The 17,409-nt window shown below is 43.1% G+C and overlaps 3 protein-coding genes across 8 annotated transcripts; 2 read left to right on the top strand and 1 right to left on the bottom strand.

The window, feature by feature from the left end:
* Positions 1-3,179: 3,179 nt before the first annotated feature.
* LOC136515176 (uncharacterized) lies at positions 3,180-4,413 on the bottom strand. Its single transcript, XM_066508846.1, has 3 exons — positions 3,876-4,413; positions 3,659-3,777; positions 3,180-3,575 (listed from the first exon to the last, which is right to left on the bottom strand). The coding sequence occupies exons 1-3, from the start codon at positions 4,411-4,413 to the stop codon at positions 3,180-3,182; spliced, it is 1,053 nt and encodes a 350-aa protein (XP_066364943.1).
* Positions 4,414-6,605: 2,192 nt separating this feature from the next.
* Positions 6,606-8,861, top strand: LOC136518603 (UDP-glycosyltransferase TURAN-like). Of its 6 annotated transcripts, none has more exons than XR_010774567.1 (6): positions 6,606-6,806; positions 6,930-7,050; positions 7,871-7,960; positions 8,041-8,107; positions 8,186-8,238; positions 8,611-8,861. XR_010774567.1 is itself a non-coding variant. In XM_066512272.1 (6 exons), the coding sequence occupies exons 3-6, from the start codon at positions 7,893-7,895 to the stop codon at positions 8,769-8,771; spliced, it is 360 nt and encodes a 119-aa protein (XP_066368369.1). In that variant the 5' UTR covers positions 6,606-6,806; positions 6,930-7,050; positions 7,871-7,892; the 3' UTR covers positions 8,772-8,861. The 6 variants fall into 6 exon arrangements, 3 of the variants coding, with proteins under 3 accessions (XP_066368369.1, XP_066368371.1, XP_066368370.1); XM_066512272.1 differs by having other exon boundaries at positions 8,175-8,238; XR_010774568.1 differs by lacking the exon at positions 8,186-8,238 and having other exon boundaries at positions 6,607-6,806; positions 8,645-8,861.
* A 716-nt stretch (positions 8,862-9,577) lies between these two features.
* LOC136518681 (alpha-terpineol synthase, chloroplastic-like) lies at positions 9,578-15,929 on the top strand. Its single transcript, XM_066512362.1, has 7 exons — positions 9,578-9,826; positions 9,959-10,208; positions 10,656-11,022; positions 11,126-11,344; positions 13,600-13,735; positions 14,071-14,322; positions 15,624-15,929. Exons 1-7 carry the CDS (start codon positions 9,578-9,580, stop codon positions 15,927-15,929), a joined length of 1,779 nt encoding a protein of 592 aa, XP_066368459.1.
* Positions 15,930-17,409: the final 1,480 nt, after the last annotated feature.

The raw sequence follows: 17,409 nt of genomic DNA on the forward strand, positions 1-17,409 counted from the left end.
ACTGGCCACCGGATCCACGCACCTGCTCGCCGGATCTGAGCACCTGCTCAACAGGGCCGCTGCTCCTCATCGTAGGGTCGCCGGAGGAGAGGGAGAGAGAGCTGAGGCGCCGTTGCTCCTCCAGGACCTCTTCTCCTCGTCGAAGCTCTGCCACCGGGACCACTGCTCGACGGAGATGGAGGGCTGGAGCGCGCCACCGCCACCGCCTCCGGGCTAGAGCACCTCCTGCTGGCTAGATCCGGGCGCGGTGGCCGGCCTCCTCGTAGGATCTAGGCACCGGGGGATGGAGAGGTGCTGCTGCTGGCACCGGAAGACGGAGAGGTGCTGGTGGTGGCGAGCAGCCACCGTCGTCCTCGTCAGATTTGGGAGCCTGCAGGAGGCGCTGCGCCGCGCCCTCGCCGGAGGAGGGGCCGCGCACCCCGCGCCGCGTCCTCGTCGAAGGAGGCGTCGCGATGCACCCTCGCCGGAGGAGGGGCCGCGCACCTCGCGCCGCGTCGCCGCCGGAGTGGAGTGGGAGAGGGAGGCCGGAGTGGAGATAGAGAGGGAGAGGGAGACGGAGGCTCGGTGAGTGGAGAGGGAGGGGAAGGGTCGTGGCTTTCTGCGCGCCGTAGAGGAGGGGGCGCGGCTGTCTGCGGCTGGGAGAGAGGCTTGGGAAGAGTGAGTTACTAACCCTAAGTCTTGCTTATATATAAACCTAGTAGAATAATGGATATGAGCTTTCTCCGGGCTAGGATCTGGGCCACTATTTACCGAGGCGGGACTTAAAATCTGACCGCCTCGGTTAATGTATTAATCGAGGTGGTTGCGTTAGGAAAACCGCCTCGGTTATAAAATTTAACTGAGGCGGTCGCCTTAGGTTGTCCGCCTCGGTAAATCGATTTTGCGAGGTGGTTGCCTTAGGTTGCCCACTTGGTAAGTTAATATTTTTTTTTCTGCCCTCTGCATTGCAACATGCGACTTTGCTGGTGAAGTGGCGATACAAATGATGTTTTCTCTGACTCAAGTCACTGTCAGGGGCCATCCTAAGGTACCCACAACTGCTTGTAGTAGAAGCATGTTGCTTGTTTATCTCTACAGAGCAGAAATATCAAATATGTTCTCCTCTTTTTGTTGGCTGACATCCTTGCTTCCGTTACTTGCTGGACAGGCACGCACACTTGCAGGAAATGTCTTATTGGCACCTGACCTAGTAATTGCCCAAGCTTTTCATCTGGGAATTTATTCATCTGCTCCTCCCTCATGGCCAGTGTGAGGATCACTTTGTGGTCTGTACATGCACTCAGAGTGATAGTTGAAGCATCTAGCTAGTAGTATTCTGTCTCAGAACTACTCCTGCTCCAGGACAAGATCACAAGAACATGTTTTGTCCTGACTTTACAAGTTGCAATCACGCCCACCAGATAAGGAGTTTGGTAAAGGGGATAAAGGGCAGGTACATTGCTACACGTCAGCAGACTCATAGTCCGTGCCATACAGTGTCACGTATGATTTTTGCTGATGTGGAGGAAAGAGAGAGGTGAGAGAAAGAGGTCGTTGTTTCACGAAACAACCACCTTATGAGCTAAAATCTAGGACTATGAGACAACCTACACACCATTCATTGTACAAGTAGTTGTTATCATACAACTCACAAACATTCCATTGTTGTATCCACAAATTAAGGACTCTAAGATTACTACGAGACAACTTAAAAGAGATTCCATTATACTTGTTACCTCTTAAATCCTCTCATAATTATGTGGCACTGCATGAGAGTACTTATGATGAAACCATACCAATGCACTTGCCTAACGGCGGAAAACAAACAGTTAACCGTGCATGCAGTGACCCAGCAACAACAGCTCTTGGCTGCAAAAACAATTGCAGAGACGATCCCACCGAGGAATTTGCAGAGACGTCCATGCTGACGAGCGAGCTTTGAAGGAATTTATTCCGGCAATCCAAAGGGGGCCTAAGTTTGTGATCTTCGTTTTTCTTCTGTCATCAGCTGCATGAACCTTGTTGCTCCAGGAAGCTCATGCATGTTTTGTTAAGAATTCAGGTGCACACAGTCAGCTGGTGATGGCTGTTTTGTGCAGGAGTCAGTCTGGAGATCGAGCTTTGCAGAGGGTCTTTACTCTTTTGAATGGTCGCTGTCGCACTGTCGCACTGCAGAACGTCACAACGTGCAGGTTGTTTCGAAGAAACCATCTTTTCCACATGGAATATCTTTGTTGACAACAACGCCTAGACTTTTTGTGCTCCTGCGACAAGAGCAGACACCGATGAGGCAACGATCAACGACCGGCGGAAAAAGAAAATTAGATGTGCATGGCGACTCCCTGCGAATTGTCTTATAGTACTGCTATACTGAATTGTCTAGCGGCTTTAATCATCATTAATTAACGGGTGGATGATGCAGGCCCGAATGCTTTATTCCTGGTTAATAAAAGCACGCCCGCCTGCGAATTGTCTTATAGTACTGCTATACTGAATTGTCTAGCGGCTTTAATCATTATTAATTAACGGGTGGATGATGCAGGCCCGAATGCTTTATTCCAAAGTTTTGCTAGGCGCTAGGCGAAATCTAGGCGATGACCCTTAGCCTAGCGACTAGTCTAGCTTAGGCTAGCCTAGGCGATGCTAGGCGTTTTTCTAGGCGTTTTACCAATTTATATTTATATATCAATATATAATATATACAATTATAGGCTTATAGCACAAATCATGAATAATTTATATAAAAAATAGGGAAGGACCAGTAGACATACCTTGGGTCCTTTGTTCTTAGTTGTAGTTGATACACTACTGATCACTGAATTTCCTGCAGCATGCCAGCACTGCTGCAATAGAAGTGGACAACACTTTTAGATGCAATTGGGCATCAATACAAGTGATAAAAAAAATAGGAAATAGCAAGTTAGGTACTTATCTGAGGTCTGAGCCTTCTTCCATCCATTATCAGCATTTCAGCAGCATAGGATAGCCTTTTGAAATCACAAACATGAAGGGATAGCAGGCAGCAACATAGAATATAAAATGGATAGTAGACTAGCAGTACATTACATCACATGATTGATGATTCTCAGTTCTCACAACACAAAACACAAGCACGCAGCAGGAGTTCTAAGTTCATAAGTTAAAGATACATGGATGCATAATAAAAGCTAAAACATGACATGAAGCTGTCTCACACTTCTTCAGTAGGGTTCATCCATCACATAGTCATCCTCATCTTCATCAAACTCTTCTTCGAACTCAAACTCTTCTTCATAGAGCTTTCTCACCCTTTCACTTCTATGCAGCTCTAGTTGTTCTTCTGCTCCCACTGCATCTCCAAGCACAGACCAAGGTATCCCTGTACCTTCCATGAGTTCTTCCTCATCTTCCTCATCTCTAAAGACAACTAATGCACAATCATCTCCATTCTCTTGGAAGAAACCTTGAGCTTCAGTTGTATCACTAGACAAGAGAACATCAGTAATTTTCTTTGACTTGATCTTTGCTCTCTTATTAATCAGCCTGTTGTTGAATTGAATGTAGACCAACTTGTTGAGGCGGTATGTAGTAAGCCTATTTCTCTTCTTAGTGTGCACCTATAAATTAAAAATAAGAGCACTTTTAGTTCTGCAATTTAATTGTAATGCTGCTGAAATTTTGATAACAGATAGGTACTAACCCCATCAAACCCATTCCAAGTTCTTTCACAACCAGAAGAACTTGCTGTTAAAGATAGGATCTTGGGAGCCATCTTCTGTAGAGCTGGTGTTTCAGTTCCATAAAGCCGCCACCATGATGCTGAAATAAAAAACCTCTCTATTAGTTAGTAGGCACAACATATTTGTTGATAGATGAACACAACAAACAACCATGTAAAATCAGCAAACAACTTTTACCTGGATTATAATTAAAATTTTCAAAAGTCCTTGCTAGCTTCTTGCTAAATGGTCCTTCTCTATTCTGATACTTCTGGAGTTCAATGTTGGCAGCTCGGTCTTGCATGTCTTCATCATGATAATAAAAAGTCTCCACACAACTGATAAATCCTTCTGTCATTTTGGGAGCATCAAAGATTGAAGGGTCAGCATAACTGTAGTGTGGATTCAGCAAATAAGCTGTCAAATGCAATGGAGAATCAAGTCTTCCAGCCATTTTCTTGTCAACAACAGCAATAACATCCTTGAAACGGGACTCATTATTGCCAAGGGCCTCTTTGACCTGTCTCTTTGCCTTTAATAGTTCTCCATATACAAAACCCATGGACGGTTTCACATCTCCATCAACCAAACGGAGAACTTTGAACAATGGCTCAAAAACAGCCAATGTCAACTTCACATCCTTCCAAAAGTTTGGATTCAATATAGTTGTTGTGGCATTTTTTCTCTTCTTTGATTTCACATCCTTCAATGAGTCCCACCTACTATGCACCACCATCTTTCTTAGTTGGTCCTTCTTCTCTTGTATGCTTTATTCATGGTTAATAAAAGCACGCCCGCCTCCGAGCCCAATTTCAAAACGCCTCGTAAAATCTTTTGTGTAGTAATGTACGTAGCACCTCTCTTATACTTTCGTCCACGCTTCATGTAAAAGGGTTAACTCGGAGATCATATATTTAGAGCAACAGTGTTATAAGCTAACCCTCTCAATCCTAAACTTCCAAGCTGATACTAAATCCACCAGCCACAACTACACATGGGCCACATGGGCTAACAACTACTCACTACTAATGGACTAGGGTGTTACAATGTTTCTAGAATTTTTCATAGCCTAACATCCTTTTGAAATTTACCCTAGAAAACTGAGTCGAGTCAGATGACTCACCAAGATGCACTATGGTTCCTCATAGTCCATCAAATTAATAATGTGACAAATAGATTCAATGACGCTAACAATAATGGAGGAGCTAGATTCAATGACGCTAACAGCTTTGGCTCCTTGCTACAACGAATGGAGGAGCTAGATTCAATGACGCTAACAATAATGGCTCCACCAGCTCCTAGTTTATTTTGAGAGGAGAGAGATAACTACTCCTCACTACTGTGCACGGAGGAGCCAGAGCTGCCCGGAGCTCACAGGGCCTACACTACGGGAGAGACAAAATTCCTCGAGTGTCGCTGGCTTCCCCGAGTGCCAAAAATCGGGCACTCGGGAAAGAGAATCTTCCCCGAGTGTTGCACTCGGGGAAGAGAGGCTTTCCCGAGTGCCGTAGAGATCCTGGCACTCGGTAAAGATCAGCACTCGGCAAAGGCCCTCTTCCCCGAGTGCAACACTCGGGGAAGATCGGCACTCGGCAAAGAAACATGTTACTTGACGGTTCACCCCGCCCACGCCGTTAAAACTTAAAAAAACAAAAATTCTTCCCCGAGTGCCAGGGAAGGCACTCGGGGAAGAGGCCATTTCCCGAGTGTCAAAACAGGACACTCGGGGAAGAGGCTGCCTTCCCCGAGTGCCCTGTCCTGGCACTCGGGAAAGGGCATCTTCCCCGAGTGTCAGGGAAGGCACTCGGGGAAGATTTTTTGTTTTTTTTGTTTTTTTACCTCATTTTTTTGTGAGGCCTTCCCACATTATTTGAAACTGTCTGTTTAAATTTGGGACAATTTTGACTTTTTTTTGTTATATTTCGTTAGTTTTTTTCGTTTCGTTGAATTTTTTTACATACTTCGAATTTGAACTGCAGGTGCATGAAATAATAGAATTTGGTGATTCAAAAAATTATATTAATGATATTTGGTGTATGTTGATGCATTATCCAGGAACTCGCATGAAATGTAGAGCATCTTGTTGACGTAACATGACGAACAACTTGCGGGAAAAGTGTATTTAAATTATATAAAATTCGAACGAACTCCGAAAATCACGAAACTTGTCTGGGCGTCGTGTTATCGCATGTAGAGGCTATGATAAAAAATCGAGAAGGTTTCGACGAAGTTGCGACGTCGGATGCCTAAACCCAGACATCTCCGCATGTCTCTACAAGTGATCAAATGCGGAGATGTCTGGGTTTTAAGCGTCCGACGTCGCAACTTACTCGAAACCTTCTCGATTTTTTCTCATAGCCTCTACATGCGATAACACGACGCCCAGACAAGTTTCGTGATTTTCGGACTTTGTTCGGATTTTATATAATTTAAAAACACTTTTCTCGCAAGTTGTTCGTCATGTTACGTCAACAAGATGCTCGACATTTCATGCGAGTTCCTGGATAAGGCCTCAACATACACCAAATATCATTAATATAATTTTTTGAATCACCAAATTCCATTATTTCATGCACCTGCAGTTCAAATTTGAAGTATGCAAAAAAATTCAACGAAACGAAAAAAACTAACGAAATATAACAAAAAAAATCAAAATTGTCCCAAATTTGAATAGGGAGTTTTAAATAATGTGGGAAGGCCTCACAAAAAAAATTATGCACAAAAAACAAAAAAAACAAAAATTTTTCCCCGAGTGCCTTTCCTGCCACTCGGGGAAGAGGCCCTTTCCCAAGTGCCAGGACAGGGCACTCGGGGAAGACTTAAAAAAAATGCCCAGCAGGCCTTATCTAAACCTAACCGGCCACCCCACACCCACACCCGCCGCCGCTGCCGCTCGCTGGCCCAGCGCCACCGCGCCCCCGCAGCCCCCGCCGCCGCCGCAGCTTGCCCCCCGGGCCGCGCGCCCCCGCAGGCCCTGCCGGCGCGCCCCCGCAGCCCCCGCAGGCCCTGCCGGCGCGCTCTCTCTCTCTCTCTGCCTGCGACGACTGGGCTACGCCGCCGCCGCCGCCGCCCTGCGTCAGGAGCCGGAGGTCTTCGTTGGACCCTTCGCCCACGACGAGCGTCCGCCAGGTTTTCCCACTCGCACCATTTCCCTTGTCTTCCTGATGTGCTAAACCGAGCACCCAAAACCTAACTTAATCGGCTGTGCATGTGTACACCCATGTCCTTCACCGGTTCCATCCCTGTCCGTAGGCTGACGGCGACGGCGATGGCGGAGGCGACGGAGAGGAGGAAGCGCGCGGCAGTCGTGGTACTGGGCGACATCGGTCGCAGCCCACGGATGCAGTACCACTCCCTCTCGCTCGATAACCAGGTCCGCTCCTCCTAAATCCACCATCTCGTTTTAGCAGTGTTTCGGTTAAATTGGGCAGGGCTGCACTCGAACCGTCTCTCCAGCTTGCTGCGCGCAGTTGATTGCTTCCGCAGTAGCAAAAAATTATCTATTGGCCATGGAAAGATTTTGGAGTGACGTGAAGGAAGGAATAGTCCTTACAGTTACCTATCCGATGTTCAGAACACCAAGCATGCAATACAGGAGGGGAAAGAGATAGCCATGAATGACACGGCAACTAATGCCAAGAAGTTTGAGGAGCAGAGATGTCTAAATCATTGATACAAATTATACAACACATTTCTTTTCTTTGAGTGCAAAGATCTTGTAGAGTTCCAGACATCACAAATCTCTTATTTAGTAAAGATAATTTTGAGCATACAGTAATCCAAATAGACCTCCATACATTATTATTTTTTACATTCATCAGAGGTATATTTTTCTGAAAAAAAATAAAGATAGTCATATGATAATTTCATTAGTGAGAGAGATTAATCAAGGAAAGAGAGAGTACATATATAGGAATAAAGTACTGCCTATGAATTAGCATATACCTGAAAATCAACAACTCTGTGTAAATATAGAAATCATAGAAAGGAGGGAGAGAATCCAAGGTAGCATGTATCGCTTGATTGACATGGAAGAAGTCACATTATAGTCAAAATATATTTCTGGTAATCCATTTTACCCTGATCGTTTATCTTCTTAAGATTAACATAACATATATAACTTGGTGTTCCAGAATTGTGTTCCTTTACTTGAAAATATCTGTTAATATAGTAACTTGTTCTGTATTCTATAGGTTTGAGAAGCACTTTGGGCAGATGGCTGATGGTGCCTTTTGTGTTACAAAAGCAATGCAGCATGAGCTTGCTCAAAATTGGGGAATCAGGTAGACTGATCAAACTTAAACATAGTTTTCTCCATATATATGAAGGACTGCTGTTCACATTCTCTAGTCTGCAATTCCAGGGCGACAGTTCTTTATGATCAATCTCCTGATTTTTTCCACCCTGCTTCATTGATGGAGAAACATGGGGTGAGCATTTATTTTGAGTTTTCATTCCTCCTTCCAGTACCACATGTGACCTGAAGACACGTAATAGTTGTTTAGCAGGCTAGGGAATTCCATCTGTAGTGCTATGGGCAATGCTGAATGCATATCAGTGGGTATGTTTTTTCTTCAGTTAACCAGAGCATTTTGATGTTTTGTGCTTATTTCACTTCAATTTATTTCTTGTTGCCTGATCATACCACCACCACCACATCGTCTAGAGTCTACTACGCTGAGTATGAGTACGGATGTTTTACTTTCTTTGCTCATGCTTAGTGTCAAACCTAGTGATGGCCTTCGTGCCGGATTTGTTGATGTGTCGGCCTTCGTGCCGGAAATGTGGTTGTCGGCCTTCGTGCCGACGTTTTTCTTGCAGGTTTTGGAAACCTCCCCATGCAGGGGAGGTGCTGCCGAAATTTTTAACTTTTCTTTAAACTCCTTACATTTTTATCTTGTCACTCACGTGCAATCTCCTCTCTTTTTTGCAGCATCAATCGGGGGCGGCGTCGAACCATGTCGAAGGGTCGCCGGCATCGCACGTCGGGCCATCCCCACCTGGACCGTCGCCGGGATCGCACGCTGGGGCGTCCCACCCCTCACAGTCGCCGTGAGCCGCCTTCGGAGTCGTTTTTATGTATTGAACTTGTGAACTTGGAATAGTGTGTACTTTTGAATGTGTGGTTTGTAATATATTGTGGATTTTGGACAAATTTGATCGTTTGTGATATATAAATGTGGTTTGTGACATATTGGTGTTGATTTGTGGTTTGTGATATATATATATGCTTTGTTGTTTACATGAAAAAGCAAAAAACAAAAAAAAAGAATTTTAGAGGTGGCTTCCCCGAGTGCCTGTGCTGTGGCACTCGGGAAAGAGGGATTTTTAAAAAAAAAAACAAATTTCTTCCCCGAGTGCCTGAGCTGTGGCACTCGGGGAAGAGTATTTAAAAAAAATTCAAAAATCTTTCCCGAGTGTTGCACTCGGGGAAGAAAATAAAAAAAAAACGACGTCGGCCTTCGGCCAACGGCGTCAAGTCTTCCCCGAGTGCCAACACGGCACTCGGCAAAGCCTTCCCCGAGTGCACGATTTTTGACACTCGGGGAAGGCGACTTTCCCGTGAGAGGATTAGCCGGAGGCTCTTTCCCGAGTGTTACACTTGGGGAAGGCTTCCCCGAGTGCAACTGGGCCTTCCCCGAGTGCAACTGGCACTCGGGAAAGCCAGCAGTTCCTGTAGTGCTAGCTACCAAATTGATAGGCATGCATAAATTACAAGGCGACGATTGCAACACGGAAGTGAGCGCGACCTGAGACGAGGTTACCTATCTATGTAGTTGAGTGCAAGTAAGAAAAATATACTCTGGAGAGATTCACAGCAGCAGTAATTTCTCTCTATATATATACTTAGCCAGCAGTTCTCCTTGAAACCACAAGAGTGGAAGGCTGGAAGCAGCATCATGAGGACCTGCAACTACATTTCTGCTGCTGTGGCATCGCCGCCGCCGCTCATCAGGCAATGGCCAGGCGGCATTTCATGGCGGCGGCCCAGCAGGTTGCAATGTTCCGCCACAAGAACACGCCATCAAGATGACCCTGACAACAAAGGTGACAACCGCCTGAAGCAGAACACTGGCATTTTCCACCCATCCATATGGGGAGATACCTTCCTCGGCTACTCCAACCCAGCAGCTTCATCGCAACAACAGGTATCTGGCTATTTACAGATATAGTACTTTCTTTTCTCATCGGATACCTGTAATTATATTTGTGATATATTCTTAGGTTTTTCTTCTAATGGAATAATGAAAATTATATTTGAATTGTACTATTTTCGGCAGATGACAGAACGAGAGGATAAACTCAAGGAAGAAGTGGCCGAAATGATAGCGAGTTCATCTACTGCGACTGCTGCTAGTAGGCTGCAACTCATCGATGCATTGGAGCGTCTATGCTTGGATCATCTGTTCGAAGAAGAGATCAGTGCGGCACTAGCACAGATTGAGACTGCTGATGTCAGCGGCTATGATCTTGGGACTGTAGCACTGTGGTTTTGTCTACTTCGAAAACATCGATACACGGTCTCGCCAGGTAGCGACACACGAACATACACCGCAACTAATCACTGCATTACCAAGTCTTAGAATAAAGGATATATATATTGTGCTCCGTTCATTCCAAATTAGTATTATAAGCAGCGACGAAGCCAGCGGGGGGCTACCCGTGCTCCAGCCCCCCCCTACGGCCATGATTTACATGGAGCCCGCCGGGCTACCGCCATGAGGAGGAAGAAGAAGGCAAGGAGGGGCTGGAAGAAGAAGAAGAGGAAGCCAGCCCTGGCTTCGTCGATTCCTGGCTTCGTCGCTGATTATAAGATATTTTAGCTTTTCTAGACACGTAACTTTTGCTATACGTCATGTCTTATAATTTGGAAAGCATGTATCTAGAAAAATCAAAACATCTTATAATTTGAAATGGAGGCGGTACTTTCTTCAACTTATCGAAATTCAAGCTGAAAAAATCTGCACCATATTTCAGATGTGTTTGTGAGGTTCAAAGACGAAGAAGGAGGTTTTCTAGTGGACGGTCCTAAAGACCTACTGAACCTTTACAATGCTTCGCATATGAGGACCCATGGAGAGGTAATACTCGAGGAAGCTGTACTATTCAGCCAAACACGTTTAGAAAGAATGATACCTTACATGGAAGAGTCATCATTGGCACGTGAAATAAAATCTTCACTTGAGATCCCTCTTCCTAGAAGAGTTAGAATTTACGAGTCAAAGTATTACATCTCTGCGTATGAGAAAGATGCCACGTTGCATGAGACGGTGTTGCAACTTGCAAAGTTGAACTCAAATATTATGCAGCTCCATCACCGACAAGAGCTGGATATCATTACAAGGTCAAGTAACTCTTTTCATTACGAATTTATCATCTAATTATATTTCATATTGCAAACTAATTCCATTATATTACTGATAATAGTACCTCTAATAAATTTATAGGTGGTGGAAGGATATGGATATTGAATCGAGGCTTCCATTTGCTCGAGATAGAATCGTGGAGTGCTATTTGTGGATATTAGGGGTATACTACGAACCATGTTATTCACGAGCCCGAATAATATTGACAATGAATATAGCAATTGCGACCATTGTGGATGATATTTTTTATTCTTATGCAACTCCCGAAGAATGTGAATTATTTACCAAGTGCATGGAAAGGTTTGTATTGCTTCCCTACTTAAAAGTATCTTTATCTTAGGTTCACAGAAATTGTGTCTATCTTTACAGTAGAAAATATACATGGAAGAATAAAGAAAAATCTATGCTACTTTTTCTAGCTATAATTTATATGTATGTGTTCGATTAGAAAAAGGGGGTCAAAGTTCTTTATATATGATGTTAGAAAAATAGAGTATATATTATTTCCTTGATGCGACCATACTATAAATAATAGTAATGTGTTATTTTTTTCAGTTCATCTTCGGCTTAGTTCACACATAAAATTGAGAAGTTGAACCAAATATTTGGGCCCTGTCAACTATCTAAAACTAAAAAAAATGCAAACTACAAATTTATAGATCGTGGCAAGAGCTACAACGTTGGTATAGACCGCATGTCAGCATCCGAGGTGGTTAAAAGTTTTGAATTTCAAAATTTGATAATTTAAAATGGATATATAGTGCCATAAAATATCTCAAATAAAAACTTGCCAACTAAAGACCCCCCGAGAGCTAAAACTTTGATACAGACCATATAAATATCAAGGATTGTTTGGAAAAAAATCATAATTTGAATTAAAATATGAGTTTTAAAATATAGAAGTTGTGAGCTACAAAATTAAAGATCACGTTGAACCTACAATTTTGATACTCCCTCCGTTCTAAAATAAGTGTCGCTATGGCATTCATGGCGGTCAGGTTTTCTCTAGTTTGATTAGGTTTGAAGAAAATATTAGCAACATATATCTCCAAATAAATTTATTATGAAAATAAATTCAATAATCTATCTAATAATACTAATTATGTACTATAAATATTAATATTTTCTAGTATATCTTTTGTCAGAGATAAAAGCATTTGACTCCTCAGGAAGCGAGAACGACACTTATTTTAGGACGGAGGGAGTATATATATGTTTGTCCTTATCATCTGACATCATATGAAAATGTGTGACAACTATTTACAAAGGTAGAAGATGCACCTCTGGAAATAGCCACATTTATAAAGTAGATTTTTTAAGAGACCTTACCTTTGAAAATCGATTTGCAAAGGTAGGCCATGGCCATTTTGTACCCTAGATGATTTCTATTGACCGTACAACAAGAGGACCACCTCTGTGAACAACACTAGTACACAATTGATTTTCGCTGATATATGGTTGCTATTTTTTTTATTGATGGTTCATAATGTATAGGCACCACTAGAAATGAAACAATGGGTCCAGGCCATGAACCGCCAGTGTAAACTTATTTTTACTGCCTGTTTTCTTAAGTCTATCACCAATAAAAATACATGATTTCGACCAACGGTAGCCTCAAGAAAATAGCTAGTAAAAATGCTTTTATACTAGTGGTTTTCTTAACCTAGCTAGCATCACTACAAATAATTCGAAATTAAGTTTTTGAGTTTTCCAAATAATCTCGGGTGGAGAAATGTTCTACACAAAAGTTGTAGGACTCAAAAAGTTCTACAACTTTCTAGTTGATAACGTTTTCATTTAAAATAATTATGTTTTAAGATTAACTACTTTAAAATTCATATTTTTCTTGAATTTCACAAATGACCTCGGATAGGAAAACGATCAAAAGAAAAGTTGTAGATCTCGAGGAGATCTAAAACTTTGTAGTTGAAACCTTTTCATTTGAATCCATTTAGGGCTTTAAATCACCATTTTAAAATTTGCCGGACTGAATACTAAGGGAATATTTCTGCTATTTAGTCACAAGTGGTATGGGGTGTAACACGGGAGGTTTGAGGTGCTGAGTTCAATTCCTAGGTTTCTTGGATAACCGTTGTGGCTGCATCGTGCGAGCCTCCTCGGATAATTTGCTATTTTTTAGCCCATTTGCAATAATAAAAAAATCATTTATAGTGACGGTTTTCTTAAGAAAATAGCTAGTGTAAATCGATTTACAAGGAAACCGCCGGTGTAAATATTTATAGTGGGGGTTCTCTAGAAGACGCCTGTGAAATTCGTGATTTTCGCTGGCCTTTCACACTGACGGTTGGTAAAAACACGAATGAAAATAGGTTTAGAACGGCCAGTACTAATGTTATGTGTACCGGTGCAAAGTCCAGTGTCACAAATTTGTTTTTGTAGTAGTGAGTGTATAATAAATAATTACATAGTAGAATTGCATAGAAAAGTTTCTGCATGTATGTACTAACATTTTATTATAACTATGTATGTAGTAATATTTTTATATCATTGTGATCATGTAGAACTCACAAATTTTCGTGAACTATTATTTCCAGCTGGGATTCAAAGGGGGCTCGTGACCTTCCAGAGTGCATGAAATTTGCTTTGGAGAAAATATTCAATAGCTACGAAACCATTGAAAATATGCTCCGCCAGGAGGAGAAATATCGAATGCCATATCTAAGATACTCTGTAAGTTGGCTTACTTATCTAGATGTTTCAGCCTTTTGGGTCTCAATCTCTGAATGATTATCCGGGAAATCATTAGGTGTATATAGTATTTAGCTAGTAGCTTTGCATGCTAACTTGATGCTATGCTATTATCACAAACATGTTTATAAACACATACTCGATTTAGCTTTTTGATATGTGAAAAATTTCATATATTCAGAAGCTTATGTGTAATTTGTATGATCTTTTTTTGTTTCTTTCTTCGTCTTTGTAAACCTTTTAGTTCGTTGTTTAATAAAATCCAGTAGGGGGAAACCCCTCCTGTTTCACTAAAAAAAACTATCTTCTATTTATAGGCAAAAGACATAGTAAGAAGCTACAACAAGGAGGTAAAAATGCTTCAAGAAGGATACATTCCAAAGTCTGTTGAAGAACATCTGAAGGTTTCGATGATGACCGGCGGATGTCCCTTTTTGTCATGTGCTTCCTTGGTTGGGATGCATGATATAGCAACAGAGGAATGCTTTGATTGGGTTTCCAGTGTACCTAGAATGGTGCAAGCACTTTCCGTGATTCTCAGACTAGTAGATGACCTCGAGTCATATGAGGTAATATCCCATTACTTGGTTTTATATATATATATATATATATATATATATATATATATATATATATATCAATCTTAATTTAAAGCCTAACGCGGGATCATAATTCCCATTTTTCAGTTTGGAATTTGAGTTTGATATTATTTTTCACATAACATTGCTTTACAATGAAGCCACACAGAGGGAATTTTCTGACAAGCTAAATACATTACTACAAAAGGTGTTTCTATACGGAGTAAGTCGTAAAGTAAGCTTTAATTATACAGGCTGTGCTTTAATTATCCAGCACATACGGCCAGCGCATACGGTGAGCGCAGCCTGCAGCTCGGCCGAGCTGGCGCAGGACGCGGCGGAGCTCCCGCGCGGAGTTCAGCCCGTTGCGGTCGGCATTGTAGATGCGGAACGCCTCCCGCAGCTTGGCCTCGGTGGCGTCCTCCCTGCCCTCCTCCTCCCCGTTGCTGCAATGGAAGGCGACGAACTCGGCGAGGTCCACGAAGCCGTCGCGGACCGAGAGCGGGCGAGCGGGGCCGACGAGGGCGCGGCCGGTGCGGGCGCGGGCGAGCGCACGCGTGCCGCCCTGGATAGAAACCGGGCGATTTCATCGTTGCTCCGTGCATGGGTCGAAGCGAAGAGGCCGTTTCTATGTGAAGAAACGATTTCCTCTGTTTTCATTCTCTTTCCTCGTTAATTAGCTTACCATGTTAGCCTCTTAGGTGGTCATCTGGCATCTCGTTTAATAAAAATAGAAACCACCATTAATGTTCCATTGGAACTGCCCTAAGTAAGCCAAAAAATTAGCAGCAAACTCTAATATGACATAGCAACATCTCCATATATTTTACCACCTTTTATGCCTCCAAAAGCTCCCTAAATAGAATGCTATAGCACGGGGAAGAACATATAGTGCGGCATTTCCAATTAAGGGTGCTTAAGCAGATTACTACTGAAAGTGCATCTACAATGGTGGCTAAGATAAGCCTACCACTAGTGAAAATGCCCATATTTCCACCGTGGTTGTCATAAAAAAACCATCGGTGAAAATTAAGTGCTAATGGTTACTCGCTATTGCTTACATTAATTGACCAGGGCTCTGCTATATTGACCGGCTCTGGAGAGCAATTTTCCATGATAGTTTTTGCGACGGTCCACTCTGGCTCACTGCACCGGCAGCAGTAATTTCTAACCGTGCAGTACTGCTGTAAACAGATTACGCCTCTAAAAATCATTTTTTATGGTCCTAGGGTAATGCTTGGCATGAGTTTGCCTTTCTCTTACTAATATCTTGAATATTTAACTTCATGCAGCGAGAGCGGCTGATCCCTCATGTTGCTTCGACAATCGATAGCTACATGAAGGAGCACAATGTCTCGATCGAAGTTGCACGTGGGCAGATACACGTACTCAAAGAGGAATCATGGAAAGATTTTAACAGCGAGTGGCTTAACACAGACAATAATGCCTATCCAAAGCAAATACTGGAGAGGATATTCAACTTGACGAGGACGATGGAATTCATGTACAACAAAGGGGAAAATTTCACAAACTGCCATAACTTAAAGGATACCGTCGATTCGTTGTTGTTGGCTGAACCATTTGCGATCCCCATTTAGCACTATGTGCTGGTGTAACAAATAAATTATTACATCTATTTTATATGAATAATGTTGGATTACCTCATCCTCCTGCGTGCACGCTTGTTATTAGCTGTCTAGTCTGAAGACTACAATGGCTTGTTGTAACATATATATATAAGCTCAGACACACAAACGAGAACCTTCTCGAATAGGAGAAATCTCAACTTATAAATGTTGGGTTATATAGGAGATGTTCCTTGTGTTATTAAGTATATCCAGAAAATACAAGAACTCATGTCAAGTCGACGACTTGAACCCATATGAACGACATCCACCATAAGTTGCCCTAACAAGCTGATTAGTTCAGTATTAAATAACAAACGAAGCTATAATCCATGGATTGTTTGCTTGCATGTTCATAAGAGTTTATATTTCATTCTTTACATTTTGTTTGACATAAAAACACTTTCCATGTCATATACACAGAACAAAATTGACAAATTTTAGGTGGTGGCTTGGTTGTTACTAGGCTATCTATCAAAACTATTACTTTTAGACATATAACTGTTGGGGACGCCTTTGGCGCGCCACCCCGTCATACCCCGTCCGGACCCTTGCCCGCTCTCTTCCCCCGCACCTAAAGAAGCATGTGGTGTGGCCTCGCCCGTCGCGGCCCACGGAGTAGCATCAGCGAGGGGGTGGCCTCACTGATGCTCCCAGAGAGGGTAACTTTGATCCTGTGCTTTTGCAGATTACGCATTGCTCGCAAGGCCAGCCGGGCAAGAAGGAACCCTCGTGGAGCCACATCCCCCCGCCATGAATAGAGGACGAAAGACGGTGGTCTCCAGAGACAGAGAACCTTACGGCATCAGAGGAGTATTTGAGAGTGAAGGACGGAATGTCCTTAACACTCTTATGGCCATGTAAGATTGTCCCTGGTCCGCTTAGGGATGACTGCAATTTTACTGTGCCCCTGGTATGACCTATAAATACCCAGTGGACACTAGGATGATAGGGGACGAACTAATGGCTATTTACTCTTGAATTTATTACGATCCTATCCTGTTCTACTTTGTCCATCCTTCGATTTTCTTCTCCTGTGGGACACCCTCGGTCTACTCCACAGTATCCTTTAGTGAGGGTAGGAGGCCAAGCAAAGCCCCCACAATAACTACATACATCCACTACCCCAGATCAGGACATCACTATTGGTTCAAAATCCTCCTTCACTGCCGGATTTTGAACTGGCAGTGGCATACCGCAGTGATGTGGGGTTCACATCACTGCCGGTACTCAGAACCGTCAGTGATGTGCAGGCAAGACTGTCGGTTCCTGGCACTACCGATAGTGTGAGTTGAGATCACACTGTCGGCTTGTGGCACGAGCCAACAGTGTGAGTTGAGATCACACTGTCGGCTTGTGGCACGAGCCAACAGTGATGCTCATGCAAACACTGCTAGCTTGTGGCACAAGCCGACAGTGATGCTCAAGCCAACACTGTCGGCTTGTGGCTCGA

Source organism: Miscanthus floridulus, chromosome 17 (assembly GCF_019320115.1).
Source record: "Miscanthus floridulus cultivar M001 chromosome 17, ASM1932011v1, whole genome shotgun sequence".
Taxonomy (NCBI): domain Eukaryota; kingdom Viridiplantae; phylum Streptophyta; class Magnoliopsida; order Poales; family Poaceae; genus Miscanthus; species Miscanthus floridulus.